We start from the raw sequence: 27165 nt of genomic DNA on the forward strand, positions 1-27165 counted from the left end.
CCCGACCCGCGGAGCGTCGCTCTGCCCTCTTCTGACGCTGTTTGCACGCGAATTCTACCAAGAATACGCGGGTTTTTTCCTCTCGGTTCATGTTTTGATAAATTCGATCGAGATCTTAGAAAAATGCATATCAAAATAGAACATGGGTATCGTTCAAACTGGCTGGAGAAACACTGTTGAACGAAGGCAGGTAAAAGGGAATGAGCAGAGATATCTCTGAGAAAATGCTTTTTCCTTGAAAATGCTTAATTGTTAGGAAAAAAAAACCCACAGCTTTTTTTTTCAGGGAGGAGAGTGGGAGAGAGAAGAATAAATCAACAAATCTGTTCTGAAAAGTTTTGAAGCTAAAGTTTGGCTGTTGCCCAGTTTCCAATCTAAAATAAATACTTTTTGGAGTCTGAAGTTAAGTTCAAAGACATTCTGAACTGAAGCAGAACATCTTTGTGTTCGTCAACTTTTGTTTGTGAAGAATGTCTAACGTGGCTTTTAGTTTCTTTTGAAACAGATTTTCATTTCAAAATGTTCAAGGAGTGGGTACCATGTCCTATCCAGCAATAACCGAAAACCAGTATGAACGAGAAGGGAAGCGGTGGGAACAGTTAGAGAACTGCAAAGACAGCTTTAGTTATTCAAATTATGCAAAGTTGATCCCAGTAGCAATACCAGTACAAACATGATTTGAAGCGTTTGAAATCAAAAGGTCACATTATTGAAGTCACAGTCACAGAAAAGTGCTTTTGAAAATGAGCGTTAAATCATATCCGGAATGCTGAAAAACTAGGCATACTATGGCTATTGCCTTAGGATGTTTATTTAATTTTGAGAATTCACATGATGTCAGCCTTAGGCCACTACCAAATCTCTGGGGGCTTGGGGGTTTTAGTTGTAAGACAATTTGTGTTTGAAAAGAGGGCAGAGTGGAGTCCTCTTTACACTACTTTGTTCAATTATGTATTTGTCATTTTATATATGCAAAATGTTTTTCTTTTTTCTCTCATACCTGCATAGTTCAGAAAATTAAACTTAATCACAGGTGTGATGTAGGAAATGCATACACTATAGCCGTTCAGCTGCTTTTCTTCTTGCAATTGGAAATTACTCATCAGAAAAATTAAAAGAATAGACCATGTTAAGTGAATCCTTTAAATCAGATTATGAAATGAAATTTCATTAACAGCAGGTCCTCCAGATTAAGTTTAAACTCCCAATGAAATGGTGGTGGTAGCAGCAGTGCAAGCACTTTGGTATTATGTTGAATAATAATAAAATGTTTTGGCTATTATGATTACTTATTTCAGATGCCTGTCTTTTGGACTTCCTTAACATTCACGCAGTCAAGCTACTGCATATGCAAGCCTGACTTTACAATGTCACAAATGACATCAGCCCCAATTTGCAGTAACGAAGTACAGGAGTTGTTTTCAAGGGTCAGTCTTGAATAATTAGTGCCAATATAGAATTTGCAAGCACAATTCTCCATCTGAAAATAACAGATTTTAAGTATTTTAAAAGACAGGAGAGAGTTGTGAATGGCTCTTACTCTAGAGATTGACCATCTCTTTTCCTGATGATTTAAAAGGCAACATGAACAGCAACACATTCTCTTTTTCTTCTGCTGTGTAAAATGATTCTGAAGTGAAGTCAATTTCTTGAAATCCCATTCTTCACTGAAAAGAACAGCAATTAGAAAAACAGTTATTAATCAAGCTCATACAATTCCTGACCCCATAAGAACATTTTAATTGGAACCAGACCACTGCTCTTTGGCATTTCTTCTGAAAGACAGCAGGGCATTCTCTTTCAGAGAGAGATGCCCAGCTTTATCACTGCTTTTTCTGTTGAAAAACTAAAGTTATTCAGTAATGTTTCTAGACAAGTATGCTTGAAAAAATACATACCTGCCTAATCTGATTCCTATACAAAATGCAGTATCCAATCCTCAGCTACTTGTGAATGTACTTTAAGCATGACTAATCACTATTGAGTTAAGCGAAGTTATTTGTGGACAAGTTAAATGTATAAAAAAAGTCACCTGATTTGACACTATATTCAGAAAACATGTTAGCAATCGGAGCCAGTGCGCATCGTATTAACCATTCTTTAAGCACATATTTTGGTAGTTTCATTTCAAAATTCTGGAGTAACAGTATTCAAAGTTCCCAAGGGTACAGTCATTATGCTGTGAAATTCGGTGCTTTCTGGCTCAAGTGGCAGAATTAAAAGCATTCAGATTTTCATCCTTTTCACATTAGATCAGTGTGCTCCCACTGACTTTAATATCCCACTGACTTGCAGGATCCAGTTGTATTTTTTCATCTTTTCAGAAACTTGCATACATTAATAAGAACTAACGATAAAAATAGACAACTTACCTGAACACTGAAGCATTTTCCATTCCTGCTGAAACTGGTCTCTTAATATTTTTATTTTATTTACTTTTTCTTGGGTAGGAGGTACATAAACTCCAAAGTGAGGTGCAGAATCACCCACTAATGCTTTGGCTACACTTTGCATGACATTTATCTCTGTGTCCTATTGAAGAAGAAGAAAAAAATACTCCTGGGAACCAAACATTGTTTCAGTAATACATGAAATATTTTAAAACAAGCTTTTGTAATTAAGTTGCTAGTATTAGTAGCAAGACTGAGCAACTTTCCATTTTCAAATAAAAGTGTGTCAAAATGGAGAAGTTTTTTCTGAAAAAGGTAAATTAATTTTTATCTCCTGTAAAACTTGTTTCTTTCAACTAGAGAAAGAATATCAGTTTTCCTTTTGTGGTTGAAAAGAAATAGTGCTGGGTTAAAGGTAGAAAACGTTAGGAGGGAAGAAGAGCATGGAGCTTGTTTACTTCATGCATCATTTACTTTCTATTGGTAGAAAACAGTGATATCTTTTGCTTCATCCAGAAGTGACTTTTTTGGACTCCTGACAGTCTAAATCAATATAATTTGTTTGCAGAAATTATATTCTGAAGTGTCGATAGTATATGAAAATTATTAACATTTATTTGGAAGACTGTAACTCTATTTTATTTTTAAGAGATAGAAGTATTCTTTCAATTATTCTAAAAAGCAAAGCACATGCATTATAAAATCCCCACACATTACATAATCCTGTTATGGAGCTACCTGCAGAACACCAATATAAAAGTATCAGTAATTTTTTTAAGATGTATGCCTAACTTCCTTGTTATCTCTGAGTTTATCCTTCAGAATATCAATAATTCTTTCCCTTTCATGCTCCTAATTAGTAATGTGCAAATACACTATTTACGTATACTGCATATCAATGTACAAATTATTTTAGCTTAGACGATTTATGTATCAGCACTGTAAATTAAATAACATTTGAGAAGACTACAGGATAAACTATGTCAAAATCCACTTAATGGGCAGCTTAATGAATAGTATATCTTTAATTGGATACTTGCTGGGGAACAGATTAGAATAAGCTTATGTGAACAATTACTCATTGTTTCTCATTAAAGGAGAACTAGAAGGCACAAAAGCAATCAAAAGTTACTGTTTCACAGAACACACAGAGAAATTGTGTTACAGCCACAGGATGTGCAAAAACCAAGAATGTAAGTTGAGCTCTTTAAGAGATTAGACAAATTCATGGAAGATACGCTCGCCGGCACTTTACCACACTCTGGTCTGGATACAGAAATCCTTAACGTGGTAGTGTATGTAAACACTAGACTAGGGAAATATCCATATACTCTTTATTTCCTTTCCCATGCTCTCTATCAGAAACACAGAGCTTGGGTAGATTGGTCCTCAGTTATGTATTATGGCAATAAAGTTCACATAAAGGATATGTGCGATGGAAGTTGTGTAATAAAGTACACGTCATGGGGGAGAGAAGGATAGGAAATTTAGTGTTTTGTGATAAACAGGACAATGGGCTGATTTCAATCACGTTTGATGGAAAGAGGCCATATAATCAACAGACAAGTGTCTCTTTTCAGGAGACAACTCTGAGCTGTGAATTCCAGGTGGAAAGGAAAGTTAACCCCCAAACTGTGGCAAACTGTTAGAGAACATCTACCATCTACAGACATCACCATGCCTACTGTCTAAAGACATCGCGTTCATGCCTCAGCTGCTCAGTCATGCAGGCTGCCTACAGCTCGGTATGCATCTGTGTCTGGTCTTTTTCTCAGGCCAGAGAGAAGCTTGGGCTATTTGCATCATGAACTCAGGGGTACCAAAGACAGTATAGATACAGCCAATATTTTCTACTGGGCAGCTTGAAGCAGTTCATACCAAGCATACTACTGCTTAATTTGAGTTCTGTCCTAGGTACTTTGAAGTACCACTGCTTAGCACCGCTTCTTACCTCGATCACTGCAAAAATTCGAGACTCGGCTAATCCTTGTAGTAAAGAAAATAGCAGAGAAATCCCACTTATTCCAAGGCTCCTATTTGGTCCAACGGCTATTACAGTCAAGTTAGGTTGATAACTGTATGCTACAGGAAGAATGAATCCAAGTACAGCAGGAAAGAAGTCATTTCCTTCAGCATCCTTTAACAACAACGAGAAACTGTTTAGCACAAATGTAAAGCCCTGAATTCCCAGATATAAAACAAGAGAGTAATGTGAATCTCAGAAAGTTTTTGATTGACCTAGGAAACAGCATATTGATCTATTTTTCACAGCGATTTTCCTATTAAACATGCAGATTACTCATCTTTTCTTTAGTGTCTTTGCACTGTAACTCTGCCTTCTTGAAGATGAACTATAGTAGCTACTAAAGGTTTCCTCAGACCTATGCATCCTAATACACTCTAAAGATCTGTGAAGGAGTAGTACCCTGGCAAGGGCAAGAAAAGGAAGTATTTTCGAAGGTCCAAATTGCAGTGAGGGATGTAATTCTCAGTGTCATTTTATGAATTTGTAAATAAATTCTATTATTTCTGTTAAAAGAGTTGTCCTCTTATGTTGTTTCCAGAAAGCAAATCTTACCTCTTTCCAGTTTAGAGAAATATAGTGTTTGGATCTGGTCTTTCCAGACTGTTCTTTCTCACAAATATGTATCATAAGTATTTTTCTGTAAATAAAAAGCACAACTTCCAATGAGATAAAAAGATCTTTTCTTTCATCATTCTTTAAATACTAATTCATAACACAGGAGCAAATAACTATTTGCATTACTACATGCCGTAATGTAAACAATAATTAAAACTGAAACCCTTTTTAAGGTATTTTTAAAAAGAATATTAAAGACTATGGGCAGATTACTTTTAAGAAAAAGGGGAAGTGGCAAAAAAAGTTATAAATAAGCAAAGATGACTTTCAAGAAGAACTCAGCATCAGCAGTATGTGCCCCCTGCGGTTATAGGGGAGTACACCCCTATAGCTAATAACTGCCTTCTTTATTACTTTATATTTTCTATATTCTATTTTCAATAACAATCTAAATTTCAATTAATATAGAAGGATTATACTGTAAACCTACCACTAAACGCATAAAGTGGCACTCAGAGATAGCAGTTTGTCTTTAGAGATATATTTGGGGCTGTTTTGTATTTTGCCTCAAGCTAAGCTTAATGAACATCAGCTCATGACTGATTCCTTACTGCAGATTTTATCATATACATGGACACTTATGAACATTTATAAAGCCTTTGGGATTTGACTCCCTGAAGAGAAACCTCACCCATCTTCTGTGTTCGGTATGATTTCCATGTCTCCAACAAATATACAAAGCACTCTGCAGAAAACAAAGAAAAATACCCATACATTTACAAGTAATTTTTTCAATTATTGCAACTTGTTTAAAGAGTTTGCATGTAGATTAGAGGCATAAAAAAGAATGCATATTGTTTCTGAATCTGGTCCATTAGAAGTACAAAGAAAACACAATTATGACAGCTCAAGGGAACACCTTTTCTCCCACCAAATACTGGGGAGAAAAAACAAAACCAAGAAAATGTCCTCAAGCCAAAACCAATCGAAATCTGACAAAGAAAATGTAGGCTAGCACAGCAGTCATCCTTGCAAATGTTTTGCCTTTGGTAAGTGTACTGGTTTCGGCTGGGATAGAGTTAATTTTCTTCATAGCAGCTAGTATGGGGCTATGTTTTGGATTTGTGCTGGAAACAGTGTTGATAATTCAGGGATGTTTTCCTTACTGCTGAGCAGTGCTTACCCAGAGCCAAGGCCTTTTCTTCTTTTCACCCCACCCCACCAGCGAGGAGGCTGGGGGGGCACAAGGAGTTGGGGGGGGACACAGCCGGGACAGCTGACCCCAACTGACCCAAAGGGTATCCCAGACCATAGGACGTCATGCTCAGCATGTAAAGCTGGGGGAAGAAGAATGAAGGGGAGACATTCGGAGTGATGGCGTTTGTCTTCCCAAGTCACCGTTATGTGTGCTGGAGCCCTGCTTTCCTGGAGATGGCTGAACACCTGCCTGCCCATGGAAAGCGGTGAATGAATTTCTTGTTTTGCTTTGCTTGTGTGCATGGCTTTTTGCTTTACCTATTAAACTGTCTTTATCTCAACCCACAAGTTTTCTCACTTTTACCCTTCCGATTCTCTCCCCCATCCCACCATGGGGATAGCGAGCAAGTGGCTGTGTAAGGCAAAAGGTTTTTGCTGGCATATACAATGATGTTGGTACAACATACTGAAAATGCTATGCATATGGAGATGTTATTTGTTTTAAAATTAAGGTTTCAAAGGCAATTTGCCATATTTCACACACTTTTATCTTGCTTTTACATTTCGTCAAAGGGCCCCAAATGCAAAAGATACAGATTTACCTTTGAAATCCAAAACGAACAGAATGTCTTAGTGCAACAGCAACAGAAACAGAACATGTGGGTGATTCTGCAATTCCATTGCATACCTATAAAATATATTATTCATTCAGAAATAATTAATGCTGCACAAGATGTCATTTCTTATTTGTAACAACTGTATTTTTACTTGTTTATCTGTATCATTCAAACAAAGCTACAGCTGTATGAAAGGGATCTTAATTATCTATCATAGTAGCATTAAGAAAATGTTATTAATTAATTTTCTACAGAAAGGCCATATTTGATTATTATGCCAAGGATTGTTCTATTACTTCAAAAGTATGGTGCTATGCTGAAAGGTAACTGTAAAAATAGCTTTTGGAGGGGAAGGTCATCTTTACTGATTCTCTCCATAGTCTGCAGACTGGATACACTCAGTGTGCCAGTAGGCAAACTGCACCAGAAAAATACACCCTATGAAAAGGAGGTTGTCCCTGAATTCTAATTCTGACTCTTCCTTTAACCTAGGCAAGCTATTCCTTTCTGGAAAATACAATGACAGTATTACTCAGTCTACCTTTCAGTATTAATTTGTGTTGTATAGTGCTTTGAACTCTTCAGGAAAGCTATGCAAAAAGCTAATGCATGCTCCCCCTCCTCACTCCTCCTCTTTGTCAACACAAAAAGCTCAGCTTAGCATCTGCAACTCATGAAAAGTTTGGAACTCTCTTTCGTTTTGCCAGTTACCATTTTTTTTTTTAATATATTTATAGGCTTTCCTAGAGGTATGTGCAGTCTATCATGTTAGAAAATTGTCCCTGATATCTACATACATGACTTCCAACAGCAAGAAGACGGCTTACAAGAAAGAGGTCATTCTGGCAGTTAATATTCCTCGCAGGCCTGGTACTATAAAGAGAGCTTTTCATTCCAAGGGAGAGACTTATTTATTACAATGTAATAATCTTTTGTTTTCTTAATTTGTTTGCAGTTTTTCTCTATGTATAAAAACTTGAAGAAGCAAAAATACAAACATCCACACTCTAAGCCTGCCTTCTCTTCGTTTCTGATGCTGCAAGAATCAAAATGCTGAATTGGAATTACTCTGTTCAGCATCACAGCATACAGTGGTGTTTTCAACAGCTCTACTAAAGCAATGTGCGTGTGTGTGTGTAAATCAAAATTTACTCTTGAGTAAATTGTTGTACAAATAATGGTAAGTGGGTGCAACTGCACATAGTGTGGCATCTTGTACTGAAGGGCAATGCAGAAGTAAACTCTTTCCTAAATACAGAAGGCAAAACACTGTGCACTGAGTCAGGAAAATTTTTGACATTTCTTGCTCAGATTTCTTGTTGCTGCTCACTGGTGCTTGATAAACTAACTTCTGCTCCCCTCAACTGGAAGAGTGAAGGCCTGGCTCACCTGTATGTCTGAGAGTGATGGGAACGTTATTATTGAGTCATGCTGTGACTGCAGAAAAGCAGTACAATGTCTTGCCCAAAGATCATTAGAAAGATGTCTTGGGGTTAACAACTATCCCTAAGTAGTAGTTGTCTCATCTTGCATACTCATTCTTGTAGCTAAGCACATTCTAGCTGAGATTAGCGGGGTCGTGAACTACATAGTAACTAATATCTGGATGACAATACAGTAAAAGCAGAAATTGGAGGAATCCAACTCTCTCCCCAGCCCCCAAGATCAAAGCAGTTTATTATTACCTCCTTCTTAAGAATTTTATCTAGGATGGCCAACATACTGCCAAGAGAGAGCAAATTTTTGTCCTCTTTCACAATGTCTGCATAAAAGCCACTGTAAAATAAATTATACGACGAAAAACTAGGTTAGAGGCAATAATGCTTTCAAAGAGGACACTGATAGGGTACTTTGCAGTTAGTATTGACAGGGTACATTTTGTATAGGTGCTACACATTCATTCTCAAAAACCTAGCTCTAGAAGAGAGATGACAACACTGTTGCCTGACAATCTTGAGCTCTCTGAACCTGCCTCCATTCTGCACTGGAAAGAAAACAAAAATGTCTGACAGTATTCAGGAAATAGAATTTTGTTCAAAATTAGACTTTCTAAGACAAAAAGTTGAGCTTCTGAAATCAGACCAGTTTGGTATTTTTTTCAGCTAAAAGTGAACACAGCTTTAAGGCACCTTCCTAGCAAAATCTCTTTCTAAATGAATACATTTGCACTAAATGTTCTATCTCCACTGAAATAGTTTTCTCTAAAAGTATTCTAATTAGTTCTTTAAAGAACTTCAAGGCTACGAGTGATAACCAACACCAATGTCTTCATTTTTCAAAGAAAGCAACTCTGGCTATAATTGAGTAGACTAAGGCCAAGAAGATGACCATGGCAGAAACAGAGGTAGATGACAGCCTGTACAGAGACCTCTCATCCTCATAATTATGTTGAAAATTAAATAGGTAGGACCAACCTGACAAGAGCTTTTATTTCAGTTTTGTCCATTTCCTTCACAAAATGAACAGGTACAGGGAGCAAATGTACTGAACCTCTAGAGTCAGTTGTTGCTGTTTTGATGGGAGGTACTGGAAATACAATATTTTTCATGTGCAGTTCCAAAAACCTTTCTACTTTGACAGTTTCATCGTTGTTAGTTATCTTAGATTCATGTTCTGTGGAGGGATTTGGATTAGCCTTCTTTAGTAAGTGCGATTTGGTGCTCAAATTTTGTAAAAATGATGTGTCTACAGGAAAAAAAAGAGGGGTTTGACATGTATTACTTGCTGAGCAGTCTGTTAATATTTGGTTACATTTATTTACAAAACAGAGTACCTCTGTATTCATAGTATGCATATTTATCTCCATGCACTAGCTACAGTGTTTCCTGCTGTGTATGTTTTCACTGTTGCTACATTTGTTTTAATCTAGTGAAAGGATTTATGATAATAAATCTTATGCCCATATTTTTGACACAGAAAACCGTATCCTCAAACAAAGATATCAAAGCACTACTTTTTGGTGTGATGTTTGCCAGCTTCAGAAGTTCTTTTCAGACCAGCTGAAGACATGGCCTTGAATAAAGCCTCACAGTGCTTCATCAGTCATTTGATGAATAATTGGTAGTTCAATTATTTTAATCCACTGGTATTAATCTTAATAATTTTGAATTTCTGTATGAATCCATTTACCAATTGCATTTGCTTGAAGAAAGAAAAGAGTAATTACCTTCATACATCAACCATTTCCAGTAGCTTTTATGTGCTGCTCTCACATTTTGAATAGATTCAACAGCACTACAAAAGAAACAGGATTAACAGTATCAGCACTAATGAAAATATAGGAACCATAACTTACCTCAATGAAAAAGCAAAAACGAAAAATCCAACTGAAAATGAACAAGCTCTGGTCTATTCCAAGAATGCAGAACAGAAAGATAAAAAAAATAAGGCTCAATGAGGAGATTGCTTGGAAAGATTAGATACAAGAGACAAAAAAAGAGAAGTGAAGAACACATGCAGTATGTACACACATTGAGTGAAATCCCAACCCTGCTGCTGGAAGAAGCACCCTGACCCTGACTTCAGGAAAGGCAAGATTTCACTCGTCTCTCTTTGCTCTGTCAGAGATTTTATCTACACAATGTAAAGATGTAATTAGATTTACTCAAAAGCAAGACTATCTGTTCAGGAACCATGTAAATCACATTACCTGCTATTCTTTGTGTTGAAATCTTTTTTATTATCACTGGTATTTGCAGCACTATAGGCAAATGTCCTATTATGTTAGCTATCATACAAACATTAATTCAGGTCATGTTAAATCCAGGACAATTTCTGTCCTTGGAGATTATTTGTAAGGTGTTCAGGAGCTGGACTGATATAATGAATAAATATAATCAACTCTCCATTACCTAGGATAATAGCAACCTGAAATACTACAGTTGGTAGAGAAGACAAAGAGGTAATACAGGGGCTATGGATGTGCTGGGAGCAAAATAACCAGCTTTGCTCCATCAGAGTTTACTAAGCCCAACTCTGCTCACAGCCTGTGTATACCTACACTGCTTCCCTGACTGATCTGAGATCCAAGTTTTAACTAACACAGCCAACTGGTAGGTGCTGCTGCCAAAATGCATGAGGAGCATTACTGCTGAAAAAAAAGCATGGGACAGCTACTGAGGTGGGAGGGAGACTGAGGACAGAACATGGAGATGTGGAGGAGATAGTACAGACAGGTAGAGAGAAAGACAGTTTAGATGTAGGACTGATTCAGGCTCCAGGTTCAGAATGCTTTACTCGGTCAGATTCACCACTGTGCAAACACAATCTTACTGTCTCCAAAAAGAAGTCAGACCCGAAGTTTAAATATTTTGGTACAGCTCCACACAGTCGAGTGCTTTCACACCCCAGGCCTCGATGCTCTGCATTCCAGAAACACAAGCAGTCATCAAGACTGGCTCTGCACTGCATCAGCTCTCACTGATAAGAGAAAGGTTAGCTCCAGCTATTGTTCTACTACAGGAACTGAAGTGGCCCTGGAGTCTGAAGAACTAATCCTTGCAATTACATACTTTCCCAAATACTGGCTGTTATTAACTGGCATTGCCTTGATTACAGCAGGATTGTCTCAGCCTTGAGTGAGATGGATCTCCACAGGATAACAAGGCCAAAGGATAAATAGCATAAAATTATAAGCTATTAAGTTCTCGCAACTTGAAATAATTTCAGAAACAAAAGTATACAAAACTGTACCTTGGATGACATTTTTGGAAAGCAAGTTATCCAAAGCAGAAGACAATATATTATAAAGCATCATATTAAAACCTTGCTTCAGCAAAACATTCAAAGCATACATGTCTTCAGTCTCTTTGATAAATACACGGGTTGTTCTAAAATTCTTCATATACTTACCTTAGGCAAGGTGCCATTTCTCCAGTTATTTGAGGTACAGGATCTCCAAGCAAAGTTTTTACAGTCATGCAGACTGATTCAGACAATGACTTTAAGTGGTATCCACCCTAGAAAAAAGTATTTTGTGTCACCTAAGCAACAAGTACTTGTAACATCTATCTGAATATCATCTTGGAAAATAAATTAAGGTTTTGAAACATATCTGAATTCATATAAATGGAAGTTGACATTCAAGTACATCTAAGTCAACAATTTTCAATATGAAAACAGTAAGTTAGAGGCTACTTGCTGAACTTCACTGGCATGCAATGATTCAACTCACTTAATCATGGTTCAGTTCATTTCAGAAATCAGTCATGACTTTGCCATGAAAACCTTGGAAACATACACCTTCTCCATTCCTATCCGCAATATGCTATCTTCAACAATTCTTGTGGAAGATTCCTTAGAAGGCAAATACTATCACTGTCCTCTAAAATGTCTGTAAAAGGGAAATTTCTCACAGGCTGACACTTTTAAGATATGGTTGTCCTAATGATTTGGCAGAATTTGGAGATTTAAGACTGCTAGATTGCAGATGATAGGTTGCTTGCTGCATACCACCTGTGGAGCAGTCACATCATCTGTATTAGGAGGGGATGCTTATTTGCACTTCAGCTAGCAGAAAGAGGTATCTATAATAACCTGCTGGAGAGAACGATGATGGAAGAAAGGTCATGCAAAACAGAGGTCAAGTGAATCAATCAATAAACAGTTCACTCTTGGAGACCTTGTTGGCAGTAATATTTCCACACACTTATTTACCTGAAAAGCCACTATTTTTCTAACATGCAGCAGAAATAGGGAGTTGAAATCTAGATTTCAAAAGGAGGAAACATTTTTAATTGTTTAAAAAAAAAATTAAAAAGAGCTCTTAAAAAAAGAGCTTGCATAGAGGCTTTTAATCAAAAAAGAGGGAATTTAGGAAGAGCTTCATTACTAAGTAAGAGTATATTTAGCTTAAAGGTTTTTTAAACTCTCCTGGAGTAAGACATGCTTGTAGAAACATTGATAATGCAGCTTATCCACTAAATTTTAATGAGTTTGGGACTATCCAGAGCAGCAGACCTAGTCACTGTTCACAAGAACTGAACATATCTGTGGCAGCTATGTTTTTTTGAACAAAAAAATCAGGTTTTAAAGACATCCATTTCTTTTAATGTATAAGGGCATTGTCAAACCTTAGCCATTTTTGCATTCCTGATTCTCAAAAGAAAGATAAAAAGAATTATTCTGTTAAGAAGTTTTGCTTCCTAGCTTCTAGCTTGTCCTAAGGCTCTAATACAAAGACCCTTCCCCTGGGAGTATGTTTCAAAAGTCTTTACCTCTAGGATGACACACAGCTTTCCATTAGCTAACTGCATCACAAAATGGGTAAGGTGGGCAAAAACCTCTGGAGTGGCATTCATCTGACCCTAAATCAAAGAAAAAATTTTAAGAGATGAAACCCTGAATCAAAAACGTTGGTAAAAAAAACCCCATACAATCTGAAATACACAAGTCTGAGTTGGAATACCAGAACACTTGCCTCTCATTGTATCTAACAAAATACTGAACCAACTGCTTTAAAGTAAGGTGCAAAACCCAACACAGTAATTATGCCTATGGAATAATCTGTCTTTATGTGTCCCATTGTAGTATTTAATGAGGTGGTGTCAGTTTAAAGACTCAAACAGGTATTTTTAGCTTGGTCAAAGTGAATTTCACCTAGCAATCACAGGACATTTAAGAGGTAGGAATATTTTGCGAACAGTTTCATGACTGACAACACAAAGGCCACGAGTTACTTACTTCAGGGTCTCCAATTCCAGAATCGTATCCAGAGGAGACAATAACCAGTTCAGGATCAAACTGTTATAAAAACAGAGAGAGTTGTAGCACATTCTTATGTCCTATTTTCAATTTTTTGCTGGATTTCAACTGTACCATGTTCAGCTGTTATTTCACACAAATGAACACAAATGAAGACTCTCCTTGAATAAAAACTAAGATTAGCCTTTTATACTATTTTCATTCTTGCTGGAGAAGTTGCAGATCATTATATTGAATATTTAAAAGCTAACATTCCATATATACTATTCAGTTGATCAGGACATCAGTCATACCAGCAGAAATAATGTGTTAACTGTGCTACCAGCAATTACTGCATTTCTACAAAATACTCAATGGCATCTGCTTAAGAATTACTTTGGAAGTAGTCTTTGGTTTTGCTCTTCAAATAGCAGAGCAGTAAAAAGTTACCTCAAAAGCCATTGGAAGCAACACATGGAAAAATGCAGCAAGATAATCTGAATTTCCCATCCCAACCTGCAAAATATGAGAAATATAGGTCATATTTTCTTGTTGGAATAACAAATTTTCTAAGGTTCTTCAAGACTTTAGGGAAAGATAGTATCAAAAGTTAAAGAAAAGGGAACCTTATGAGGTCAAGTAAAACAAACTCCATTTAAGTAAAGTGCATAAATATCCACCATATTTAGTCTTAAGTATAAGCTTCTGTTCTCTGCTGAACAAGGATGGATGTAATCATCTCCTGAAACACTTTCTGATTTGATGGCTAGGTAAGATATTCAAGAAGAAACAAATATGTGTATGTTTTTCTCTCCCTCTTTTTAAAATTTTTTTTTAAAACATTATCACATTCTGACCCATATTTTTTAGCAGACATTCCATTGACAGGAAGGAGGTACACCGTGCTACGACATCTGTGAAGCAAGTGAAGCAGTGCACCTCTCAAAGTGTTACACAAAGCATGAGATAACAAAGCTATTGCACTTGCTTTGTTGTGCTGTAAGCAAAATTTACCTTGTTCCAAGGCAAATTTATGTTAAAACCTTTTCCTTTTCCCAGACCCACAGCATCATAATCTGATTCTTTGAGTGATGGCCAGAATTCCTGATGTTCATAGCGATGCCAGGAAAAATACAAAACACTGAAAGATACAAAAAACAAATACAACTTGATGAAAAGATTCCGAAACTGACTTTATATTCTGAACCTGGTGACTGTATTGACTGAAAGCAAGAAAATAGAACTGTCCTTCCTCCTTAGTTCTCTTAATGGAGTTGGACTGTGAAACTTGGTACAGTAGGTCCTATACCAAAATTAACATAAAAATTAACCTGCTAAAAATTTCTTGTATGCATGCACTCCATTCAGATCAAAGACAGACAGTGCATCTTCAGAAGAGCAGAATTGTTTCTAGAACCTACTTCTGTGGCCTTTCTGAAAACAATATAAAGCTTACGTATTTTATCCAACTACTACTCGAATACTTTAATGGAGAGATTCGTGAGTACAGAGAATAGATGTATTACCTGAATACTGGCACAAAGAGATCTTACCACTGGCAAACCAAGGTAATCATACTGCTCATTTTGTGTTTGTTATTCTTTAAAGTAGAACAGATTTACATATTTATTTTTTTGTTAAGATTTTCCCCTCTATTTTATAACAAGTAAAAAACAACAGAGTTACTAAAATAGCAAGGAGAATGTTTTGTAAGATTCTAGGTTTACAAATGGAAGAAATCTTATTCTCTACAGAGACAAGCAATCTTTAACCAGCTAACATTAAAAAAAAAAAAATATCCTTCAAACCTTGGATCCTCTTCAAATATATATTGAGTTCCTTGCCCATGGTGCACATCCCAGTCAACAATTAGGATTCTGCATAGATCAGTAAAAGAAAACATTCAGCGGAAGAACCACAGCATCTTGATCTAAAGGATGTACAGATGAATAATGTTTTTCTGACCCAAAAGGTACAAGACACTCAGAAAGCTCTAGATATTAATCTAAAACAGTAGAATGTCAAACTGTTATCTAAATGCCATACTTGTGTATGAAAAGCTTCTATAGAGTCAACCACGCACTTACCTCTGTAGACCGTATTTCAGTTTTGCATATTCTGCTGCAATAGCAACATTGTTGAATAAACAGAACCCGTTAGCTGCATTTCTCTGGCTGTGGTGACCTGGAGGTCTAAAGCAAAGTTTTATATGGTTACAACAAAAGAAATTTCAGTAAGAATTGAAAACTTTCTCACATGTTTTCTTACCTTACTAATGCCATTCCATTGCGCACTTTTCCTGACATCACAGCATCCACCAGCTCTAAAGTCGCTCCTACTGCTAGTCTGGCACAACGGTAAGTGTTCTGAAAAAGAGAAATTCATAGTTGTCATCAATCACTCATCAGTTTGTTTTAAACTAATCACACATGACATGCTTTTGCACCCCAACAGCAAATATTCTTGACATAAATCTACCCAGCTGAGGTTGTATGCAGATAGCTGAAAGCAGAATTTTACAACAGATTCCAATGTGCTTTCTACTAGGTTTACCTGTGATCACCATATCTTTTATAAGGATATTCTGCCTGAAGCAGTTAAGAAATATGAGATGGACATACTGAACTGACTAGTGGAATAACATGGCATCTTTGAAAATAAGGAATGAAAACTTACAGAAAGAAAACACAAAAGACTTCACCTCCATTACCTGGCACAACATTTAAGAGCAACTGTTATCAAAATGTGATTTGCAGGTCACTAATGGTCTACAGGGACATTAAGTGACAAAAATAAAGCTCAAATTTGAGTAGTGTGCTATGCCGGCATGATACAATTACAGAATAGATGACAGGACACTTAACCCACTTAAATTACAGCATTACACTGAACTTGAAACAGAACAATATCATAAACGCAAGTCTACTTAAATAGCAAAAAATGTATTGCCAATTTTCCCTTACTTAGTAAAGTGCCACTCAGATGCAATAGCACAACTACTTGTAACTCCCAATAGAGGAAGGAGCTTAACTCACATACCGGATGGAAGAAAAAAGCATCATAATTTCCAGAGACTTTTTTCAGTTCCTCTTCATTCATTGTCTGGGTGCTTTTTGCCACTTCCAAGTGTTCTGAACTGCAGAGGAGAGAGATTAACACAACACTTAACTAAGCAACTATAAAGGGTTTTTTTTAATGCAAAATGTAATGAAAAGTAACAGAATTTATGTTAAAAGGGGCTTTCTGTGAGACTCTACAAGTCCAATAGGTACTCTGGAACACTAGTTGTAGGATATAGTGAAAAAAATAAGGAGCGCTCTGAAAGCAAGGGTTCTTGGATATCTTAAGAACATGACATTCTTCTCCCTTTTCCAGCTGTAAGAGCAATTAGTCTTGCTTTCAAAAAAAGGCTCTTTGTTGATCATGAAGCAATCTATTTTGCAATCCATACTACACATAGATACCATCTCAACAAGAACTAAACTAGGATTCTGACAGTCATCAGAGTGTGAATTATAACTCTGAGAATGTGCATCTAGTCCTCCCTCCCTTGTTCTGTGGAAAACAAGTATTTGAATGAATCCCTTACTGGGTGTGTGCTAACTCCCTCTTTTCACTAGTTCAAGATTGAAATAAGTACTAAGGCACTAGCATCAATGTTCCCCCAAATCCCTGTCACTGCTCTCCCGCCCTTGTGTAGTGAGCTGGAAATGGAAGCTGATGGCATCTATTCTCCCATCTGTGTCCTAATCCAGGATACAATGACCATATATGCATTCCTCTAGGTGGACAATGCCAGAGCAACTGGAATTTCACAACAAAACAAAACACCCTAGTGCTGCCTAATAGAAGTAAAGGTAAACAGTGGCTTCAAAATTAAGGCATTAACAGCAATAAAACCGTATGAACCTGAATGACTGTATAATTACTAGTTTAACTCGAGCAGCAGCCTCATAACTAACTGTGAACAAAACCAAAACATTTTTATAGGAGTTATAAATTTGTTTCAATCTAAAAGTGTTTTAGAAAGGAAAGAGCTCTATTATCTCTAGCTTACCTATGGAAACCAAGACAAGACTTTGTGAAGTGATTTGTCCCCAGTCATCTAGCAGGAGCAACTCCACTGCAAATAGTGATCAGGCCTCTTCCATAACCAATCAACAATGTATTTACTATGAAAATCAACTGCATTCTAACAAACAAGCATGCTCTTCGGAAAAATACTGTTCTAGAATCTGAAAATTTAAGCATGACTTGGGATCAAGCTATGGTCCTCGTCACTGGTGTCAGGGCCCTGGGTACATCCTTTCCCTCCCAGGGTTTGGCTGCTGGGTTCAGAACCAGCAGAGCTAGTACAGCTGGTCACCTTGAAAGAGAGAGCTAGAAGGAGCCTCAGTGGAGGCTCCCTCCAAACAGCTCTGCCAAGAAGTCTCAGCAGAAGCTCCCCCCCTTCCCTTGGCATTTGCTTTTAAGACAAGGCTCTCACCCTCTGCTATGCTGCAGCTCTGTTGTATAGCCATGTCTGTGTCTGGACATGAACACCACTCACCTGGACCTGGACCCGGACCCTGACCTGTGGAATGACTCTCTAGCTTGACCTCAGACCTGCCATGTCACTATGGCCTCATCGGGCCATCTAAACTCATGCCTGAATCTGGTTACCATCACTGGACCTGTGCTGCTTGCCTCGATTGGGTATTGTGGGGTTGTGCCCTTGTCCATGAAGCCACTGCCTCTGGCTGCTTTGTCATGCTCTGCTCCCTACTCCCCTTGCCTTTCAGAGACGGCTGCCCTTGCCGCTCCCTGACAAGGCTAAATCAGCGAACAAGCAACACGCAGAATCATCTGCAGTTGGTTGCAGAATCATCACACCAAGGTGACAAATGCCAGAGCAGACTTCACTGCCATGACTTCAGAACAGGCAGGCTGCCCCCTTAACTTCCCCTCCTGCCAGAATTAGATGCAAAGTGTTTCTTTGTGGTTCACTCTCTCTCAAAGATGCTTGGGAGAAAGAGGAGGTTATTATTATCTTTCTAAAGAAATACCCATTATTCTACACTTTTAAAAAGTCTTGTCCCAATTTTTATTAGAAGTTTACTTTTAATCCTATGTATAAATCAGCATGCGTTGCTTAAGAACCCAAAGAGTGGGAATGGGGATTTAGTGGAATAGCAGATTCATACTTCAGCACCTACAGCATACTCAACATTATTTGTCTAACTTTAAGCGCGACACATTTTCCATTGAAATTACTGGAAGTCATTGAGTTTTGGAGCAGACCTTTTCAAATAGAGCAAAATATGACCTGGAAATATGAGATGTGTTATTTCACTGAATTAATCTGAATAGTGATGAAAGTAAGTTTCAGACCTGTGAACCAACAGGATCTCCTCCTTGGTTGCTTCTCTGGCAGGTACATGAACACATCTTTCCACAAGATGGTAATGTTTAAGCTGGTCATAGGAGGATGACAGTCTTTCTGGCACTTCAATATCACAAACAGGACTAAAAATAAGCAATAATCATATTACTATAATACCATACCAGCACAGCTAACAAATACACTTCATAATGCCTAGCTTTTAACTTCCCATTGTAAGAAGATTCATTACCCTCAGAGGAACACAGGAGAGTACAAGGAAAATAAAATCTGTAAATACTTTATTTTGGAATTGAACCAAAAATTGGTTCTAAAATACCTAAGCAGAAGATTATATATGGTTCTTAAGTAAAAAAGAAACAAAACAGCATCATTTTTTGTTTCCTCTCTCACCACTGAAAGTAGCAACACTTAACTACAGACACAGGAATGCTGAAACGAAAAGCTGTACGTTACAATGAAGGTGCGAAGAGAAGAAGCGGGTTTGGAGAGAAGACAACAGTGGACTGTTACTCTGAGCACTGCAAAGGTACTGGTCTAATGTATGTAAATTTAAGCAAGTGGCATATACCAATTTCTAACTGAATTTAATTGACGAGTTCCAGCTGATGAGTATTATCTACATGTTTTTTTCGAAGATCTTTATGAACAATTTAATTAGCTTAGAATACTTTATTTAGGGGGCTGTTCAGATGCTTAAAGCTAACACTTCTTATTAAGGCCTACCAGGCTGGAGGCCTACAGCTTCTCAAATCCAGCTTCAGATTATCATTACAGCATCTGGATACAAACTGGGAATAAAATAAAAAAAAATTTCCAAAAGGAGACTTTCTATTCACTAGGAAAACAACAGGGTACCTCTAACTAGGCATTTCCTATTACATTTACAAAAACCACATTTACTTGGTACTTCTCTCAGAGAAATCCTAAAAAGAAGCTATTCATAAAAAGGATGGCAGTGACTTACTCACTCCAAAGTAGTTTATGAGTGGTCATCTCCTCATCATAAATCAGTGCTGTTCCCAAAGCCATTGCTACAGACAGAATAAAACAAAAATCCCAAGACACGTATTTCAGGCAAGAAGTAAACTTATATTAAAACAAACTTAATATTGTATTAGCCAGTGAGAATGTACATTCACAGCATTATCTACTTGCATGACAACCTTGCACTTTAGACTTTGTACTTACAGGACAAAATCAAAGAAAATCATTTAGGAGGAGCCCTGACAAGGCCAAGGAGTCCAAAGCTAATGGCACAGACCTTGAAACCCGATGCACGCGGGTAGGATTCACGATTATCTGGATTTTCAAAACCTCGGCGCAGGTATTTGTGGTGCAGGTGGAGGGGTTACGCCATCTCTCCAAGCCTCTCCAGCCAACGCTCGGGGCCTTACAAAGGCCGTCAAGGACCTGAGCACAGGCCTGCACAGGCCTCCTCGGCCCGCCATTACACACAGACACTTACCTGTCACGGCTGACGTGAAAGGAAACAGCTGCTTGCGAAAGCTGAAGTTACAAAGCCACAAAGTATGAAAAACACGATTATATACACCACGGGTCGAACAATTAGAGGGATTTGTTGTGCTTAAAACTTTAACGGTCTTTCAAAAAACCCACGGGAGGCATTTAAGAGAAACAAAGAAACCGAAGAAAACGAGGTTAAACTGCACAGCTGGCCGCTAGGCCACCTCACCGAAGCCCCGGAGCCGCCGGAGGGCGCGTTAAGGTGGGCCGTGGGCCCGCTCTGCTCCGCACCACGCCTCGCCTCGCCTCGCCTCCCGCCCGGGAAGCCCGGCAGCCTCAGGCGCCCTGACACGGAGCCGCCCGGGCCCCGCAGCGGGCCGCCGGCAGGCCCCGGCCTCCGGAGGCGGCGAAGGCGGGAAGCCGGCGCGCCTCAGCTACACGGCCCGGGCTTCGGCCCCGCGGCCGGCAACGCCTCAGCTCGGCCGCCCGCTCCTCCCCGGCGGCGGCGGTGGGAGTGTCGAGCGGAGCCCCCGCCCCGCCGCCGGCCCTGAGCGCGGCGGGCGGCCCGGCGGCGTTTAAGCTCCCGAATTCAATTGTCGGCGGCAGGGCTGCTGCCGTACACTTCGCTGGTGTGTGACGGGAGGCCTTCAAGGACGTACGAAGAGAAACCTTCGCTTTGCCAGAGCTCTCTGAAGTAGGCCCGGCGGCCTGAATTGTATTTTCGTGCCAAGGACAGTTCAGCACGTAAGAAACCCAAGACCAAAAACCCCACGACCCTGGCCTGTACGGTGCCCTCTCATATGAAGAGGGGAAAAAAAACCAAAAACTTGAACGAAAATGATGCCGCCTTCATTTGGGGGAGTAGCGCGAACCTCGCTCTCCGCAGGTAACACACACCGCACCCCCTCACGGCGGGCGGGCGCCGACGCTTCTCCCGCAGGTCCTAAGCGGGTCTCCCGCCGCCGGGCTGCGGCCCCCCCGGGCCCCCCGGTTCCCCCCGGCCCGGGGAGCCGCCGCCGGAGCCCTCCCGGAGCAGCCGGGCAAGGGGCAAGGCGGGGACGGGCTCCTGGAAACATTTACCGGCTCTCCTGCAGGGACCAGCACAGGCTCAGCAGCGTCAAATGAACTGAGCTTTTGAGCAACCTATTTTTCTCTAAGCAGCGGCTTCATTCCACGGTATAGACTGAATATAGGTCGTTTCGACTTTTTTTCCCCCGAATTTCTACTGGTTTTCCAGTTCACGGTAGAAAGTGGTGGAGCCGGTGTCATTAGGAGCATGCATACAAACCTGCGCTTACCAGGGGCGTATCGGGAACCCAGATCATTACAGATGGCACTTCTAGAAAGCTACCGACCGTAAACTTTTCCCGTATTTGTTTCAAGAAAATATGACCACAATAGTCACTGTATTACTGAAATAGCTTCTCATTTGTGTATTATCCACTACCTGTTCTTGTGTCTATTGTACATACGTATAAAACTAAAATTAAGTCAAGTTCTGTCCATTTTCACATAGCCTTTAATGTCAGTGTATTGCACTGACAATGAGGATGCTAATCATGTGGCCACTGTAGTATTTTGCATTTCTTGAATATTACCACTCTATCAGTTCCCTGCAGATCACTTAGACAACTGGTAAAGTTTATACATTGACTTTTGTAATGCCTCTGAAAATGAAAAGGGACATTTCAGTAGCAGGGACCTGATTTATATTCCAGATGAACCATGTTACATTCAAGATGGTCACGCAAGAACAAAAAGTTTCAAAAACTCTGTTTAGCCTATGCTCTCAGGTGTTACCACCGAGCCGCTCTCAGCTCTGTCATTGTAAAATGACACTCAATAACCAAATCTTCTTGTGGCTGGGGCCAACCATATCCTGTTTACAGTTCCTATTTATTCCACTGTGATTCCAGCAAAAGCGACCAGCAGAGGGCTGCCTTCTTTTAAAATACTCTGATGGGAGAAAATGAGGTGTATTAATGAAACATCAAGGAAGGGAAAGTTTAGGTAACTGGAGAAAATGGCAGTGGGTGGTATAGAACAATACATTAAAGGTAGTCAGCTGGATTAAAACTGTTTTATGCCAGATTTTGCACACGTTACAATTTTTTTTGCAATAACTCAAACATTTATACATGGTTGGCCAAGTTCAAACCTGATGTGAATAGCTGTAACAATACATAAAGGAGGCCTGATAACACTGGGATTTAGGTTCAACTTATAATACAATTTAAAAGGAAATTAAGACTTTACATTCCACTTATAATACATTCCTATTTACAAGATAGGTTTGGCATGAGAAGTATAATCATATTTTTACAAATAACATGGTAAATATTTACAAGCATTTATGGTATCTCCACTTCTGAGTGGCCAAATTCAGCTGGGAGTCCCTCCTCTGCCAACGATAAACCTGGTTTACTAAAATGATGCCCTCTTCAATATTCCCCACAAGGAGATACACCATGGGACGATAGGTTGGAGTCATCCTCTGTGTACAGTTTTCATTGATAAGCAGCCACTTTTGTATCATACTCTGAGTTTCATAAGGCAAGAGTGAGCCCTGCGTAATGAATTCCACTTGGCATTCAATGTTATACTCTTGGTCACCAAATACTGTTCTCTTCTTGGACAGCTTTACTTTCACTGCTAAGGAAAGAGAAAGAAACATGTAAGTCACTTCATTTACTCAAATGCAGAAAGAAACAGTACCAATTAAAGTAGGATGATTCCTTAAAAATACTATCATAATTTATGCTGGTAGAGTATGGCGAGGCCTTCTCCAGCAGCAGTATACATTTTTAAACATTTTTAAAAAATAAAGGTTATGTAGTAAAGATATTTTTTTTCATGGAATTAGGCAACTAGAAAAAAATACTTCCAGAAAAGTAAGTAATGTATTGTTACCATCACCATGTATGTCAGACTTTTCAGATAATTAGATATTGTAAGCTGCTTGTGTTGTTCTTGTACCATGAGGCTGCCCAGCTTGCCCAAGCAATTCTCCTGAAACTCACTTTGTCCATGTTAGGAACCCCTCAGCAAAAGTAGCTAGTAGTGCTTGCTGATACCACCCTTTTACGTATTCCCTTTTCATTATAGGCATCTACCCACCCCACTTGACTCCACCAACACTTTTTAGTATGAAATTTCTCTATACGGCTTGATCTAATGCCAGCCAAAGTCGCTGAGAGTCTCTGCACTGACGCCAAAGAGCTTTGCGGGAATTTTATAGGGCAAGCTCAAAAGTATTGCCTGTCACTCCAATAAGACAACACAAGGTAAGAATTTCTTTTACTGATACGATTTTCTGAGTCTCCTTTTCAGTAAGCTATGTATCATGAAAAACTCATGCACACAAGTAACAAGGACACGCCTTTCGCTTGTAAAACACCAAAGCTTTACTTTGGGTTTAACCACTACTAAAAGGCAAACCCGCTTATTTGGCTGCTTTTGCCAAAAATATTTTCCATAAAGCATGTTGTACTACATTGTAGCCAACTAGACAAGAACGGAAGAGCTATTTGGTTGTAAACTAGATTATTAATTAATCTTTCATGCGAAAAAAATCCTCCTTATATTTTGATTAGAAATAACGTATTCTGAAAAACAACCTAAAGTTAAGTCTGCAGCCAAACTCTTAATCCTTTGAAATGCCAGCAGAAACTGTCACTTATTATAATCTTAATTTTAAAGCATTTTAGAAGGAGAGTTGTTTGTCTCTTTAATAGCAGCCATATTAGCAAGGACTTACCGAAGTTACTGTCACAGAAAACTTCGAGAACTCTTTTGTGCGTAAAGAATTCCTCCACTGCTGGGCAGGTCTGGCAGGCAGGCTTTGGTAGGACTGGTAAGAAATTACAAAGTCTCATCGTTATCTTTTAGAATCTTTTGGTTTAATTTTCTGCTGTCAAAGCTGAAAGCCCACTGTTTAACCACAAGGATGACAGAGAAAATACAAAATTGGTCAGTGATAACATAAAAAATCTATACACTTCTCTGAAAACACAGCTAGGGGTGAAAAGGATTTTCATTTTTCATGCATATTCAGTCCTTGTTCAGACTGACAAGCTCAATTATCAGCATCAAATACGGTAACAAATACAGTATTATTTTTAATATGGTTACGGTAGGTGGGAAAGGGGTTAGGTGGCTGATTCTGTCAGTGACTCTGGGTGCAGCTGCACTAGGATTGTGGATATATGAATTTGGGTGTGCTAGCAGCAGCTGATTCCTACTCTTTTCTGCAGAAGGTAATAAGCCTGAGTACATATGAAGATCTGAACATTAATGTCATGGTAACTCAGGTTTCCCTAAGGAAAATCAGATAGTAAATCATCCCAGCTTTTCTAAGCTGATCTGAGAACCAGTTCATTGTATATGTAAATTTATCCATGATAAAGGCCATTGATAAGTCTATAAAGAGATCTCAAAATAAATCAAACACAGTGTGCTGTCTGTATGTGGGTATGTTACTGCCCGTAGCTGTGCAGGGTGATAATTGCCTTCTTCCACTATCTCAGCGTAGACTATCTACACTTTATTTTTTTTGAGCGATGCTGATTTACATCATCTGAGGTCTGCTGCAGCTTACACTGCAAGTACCAGCACTTTCCCCTGCCATCTGCACAAACAGGGTGAAGCAGTACAGATAGAAACGACTCCATTTACAAAATCACAGACTCTCTGGGAACAGTGTCCCTTGTTATCTCCTTGATTCCCAGGAACACAGAGTACGGCCAACCTCCCCTCTGCCATCTTTCAGCTACCTTTGTGCAAGTATTTATATTCCTTTTTAAGAGATGCCAGGCACATGTCCTCGTCTGCAGGGAATCGGTCACAGTCCAGACTGTCAGGCCAGGGGTGTCCGTGGCAGGCGAGCACAGGGGCACAGCTGTCACGGACGGCAACACACATACTCCTACAAGGATGGATAAACCTGTCGCCAGAGGAAACACCGTGCTGAATCAGTTAAACTCACTCAGTGACGACAAACTACTGCAACAATGATTTCTGTGCAAAGTACATCATCTTTGCTGATGTTTAACACCCTTCAATAATAATATAATTCTAAAAGCAGCAGCTGTGCAAACTACGCAAGTGGTCTGTATATGGACTGGACTGAGCTTACAGGATTAAGTCACAGTTTTTAAAATGCTTTTATTCGCAGCAAGTGCTTCAACCCTAAATTAACAAGAATAAAATTCCAACTGTAACAAAATAAAACATGATATCCTTTGACAAATGCATTCATTTTCCCAAGGCAAACTAAAGCTGAAGTGGAACATGTTTTCAGTACTTTTCTTTCCGATGAGTACAAAAAAGTTAACAGAATTATTTCAGAAAAAGTAGAGATCGCCTTTAGGTTATGATAAACATGCATTTCATTTGATCCCTGTTCTGACAAATAACGGCTGGAGTTTTGCACTGTGCTGTGGTACTTACGTATCTAAACAGATGGGTGCAAACAGGGAGCACAGGAATGTCCTCACGTGAGGGTGACAGTCCGTATGCGCAAGGTGCTGCCAGGTGGTAGATTTTAGGATAACCTCTGCCATGCTTGTGTGTCCCATCAGGTTGGGAAGCCTCATTTCAGAGTATCCAATCTTGTGGCACATGTCCATCTCCTTGGGTATCATGACACATTTTGTGGATAATCCAATGTCAAAGCCTGTTGCCACTCTTAGGAAACCACTCACAGCAAAAACAAGCATTTTTGTAGTCAAGACCATCTTCCAGTGACTCCTGGGCTGCTGAGCAGGGAGCTGTCAAACCCCCCAAGTGCAGGGGCATGCTGAAAACCTTGTGGCTTATATATCCCAAGAGCTTAATGAACTGTTGGTTATCAACTGCTTATCAAATTACTGGAGACAAGACCACATCTTATTGCCTATTCAAGGGATTGTTATGATAACTAGGGAGGTGGAGACAAAGTACAGAAGTATGTTTCCTAAAGATGCCAGTTTGCTATAGCCTTTCACATGTCCCATGGTGTCAGTTGCTGCAGCATGCTATGTGGCATATTAAATTTTGACACCTAGAAGGTTTGCTATGTGCTTTCTAAAATAAATTAAGCGATCCCCCAGAAAAAACGCTGGGCAGACAAGCTGTCTCCTGGGGCTGCTGTGTCTCCTTTGTCTTCAGACACTGCTGACAGGGCAGAAAAAACAGCCCAGATTGACTTATCAAGTGAAAATGTTTTGCTTGCGCTAATTGCCCATGTCTCTTCCACTGTTTTACAATGTAGAAGAGGTACTTTCTTTGGTCAAGCGCTATAAAAGAGACAACCTCCTGCTATTAACCAAGTATTTTGTCTGGAAATTTGGATCCCTACCTCGTGACATGCTAAAGGTCCCAACTTCTATTAATTTTAATAGACAACTGAAAATACAGAATTGTTTTACTGATTGGAGTATGTGCCTATCAGATGGCTACAGAACTTGCATCTTTCATTTATTCAAGTTCAGTGGTGGATTTAATATTGTAGGACTGTTGCAGCTATCAGTATTTATTCAGAGTGAAAAGGCAGTTACACATGTGGAGAAACATTTTTATTATTTCAAATGGACCTGGTTGCACATAAAATTGCTCAAATAATGTAGCGTTTCACCTATATATGAATAAATTATAATTACATTAAGCTGTATGAAAGCAAATTATACCAGATGTGTACTTTTTCTGTTTGTAGCACAAAAAATAGTATTACATTTCTTAAGTTAAAAGTTAACAGAATTACTGATGGAGTACTTCATTATTGTTCTTAGTATAGTACTGATAAACAGCTCTTCGCTGCAGAAAACTTGGGGAATCAGTTAAGGTGCCAGAGGGTCTGAGTAATGTGTAGCTTAC

The 27165-nt window shown here is 39.0% G+C and overlaps 2 protein-coding genes across 7 annotated transcripts; both read right to left on the reverse strand.

Annotated features, from left to right (window-relative positions):
* Positions 1-793: 793 nt before the first annotated feature.
* HDAC10 (histone deacetylase 10) lies at positions 794-20819 on the reverse strand. 6 transcript variants are annotated; one of them, XM_069801960.1, is made up of 21 exons: positions 20543-20817; positions 19814-19880; positions 18837-18971; positions 16506-16602; positions 15735-15832; positions 15554-15658; positions 15275-15343; positions 14481-14607; positions 13917-13982; positions 13467-13526; positions 13001-13090; positions 11637-11743; positions 9952-10019; positions 9200-9470; positions 8471-8561; positions 6771-6856; positions 5663-5716; positions 4969-5053; positions 4342-4527; positions 2373-2532; positions 794-1667 (listed from the first exon to the last, which is right to left on the reverse strand). In XM_069801960.1, the coding sequence occupies exons 2-21, from the start codon at positions 19876-19878 to the stop codon at positions 1642-1644; spliced, it is 2046 nt and encodes a 681-aa protein (XP_069658061.1). In that variant the 5' UTR covers positions 19879-19880; positions 20543-20817; the 3' UTR covers positions 794-1641. The 6 variants fall into 6 exon arrangements, 5 of the variants coding, with proteins under 5 accessions (XP_069658061.1, XP_069658060.1, XP_069658062.1 ...); XM_069801959.1 differs by having other exon boundaries at positions 20315-20817; XM_069801961.1 differs by having other exon boundaries at positions 20111-20817.
* A 1644-nt stretch (positions 20820-22463) lies between these two features.
* LOC104317179 (secreted frizzled-related protein 2) lies at positions 22464-26763 on the reverse strand. The gene is made up of 4 exons (XM_009917905.2): positions 25762-26763; positions 25086-25255; positions 24071-24163; positions 22464-22965 (listed from the first exon to the last, which is right to left on the reverse strand). Exons 1-4 carry the CDS (start codon positions 26046-26048, stop codon positions 22655-22657), a joined length of 861 nt encoding a protein of 286 aa, XP_009916207.1. The 5' UTR covers positions 26049-26763; the 3' UTR covers positions 22464-22654.
* Positions 26764-27165: the final 402 nt, after the last annotated feature.

This window comes from Haliaeetus albicilla, chromosome 14 (genome assembly GCF_947461875.1).
Source record: "Haliaeetus albicilla chromosome 14, bHalAlb1.1, whole genome shotgun sequence".
In the NCBI taxonomy this organism is placed as follows: Eukaryota; Metazoa; Chordata; class Aves; order Accipitriformes; family Accipitridae; genus Haliaeetus; species Haliaeetus albicilla.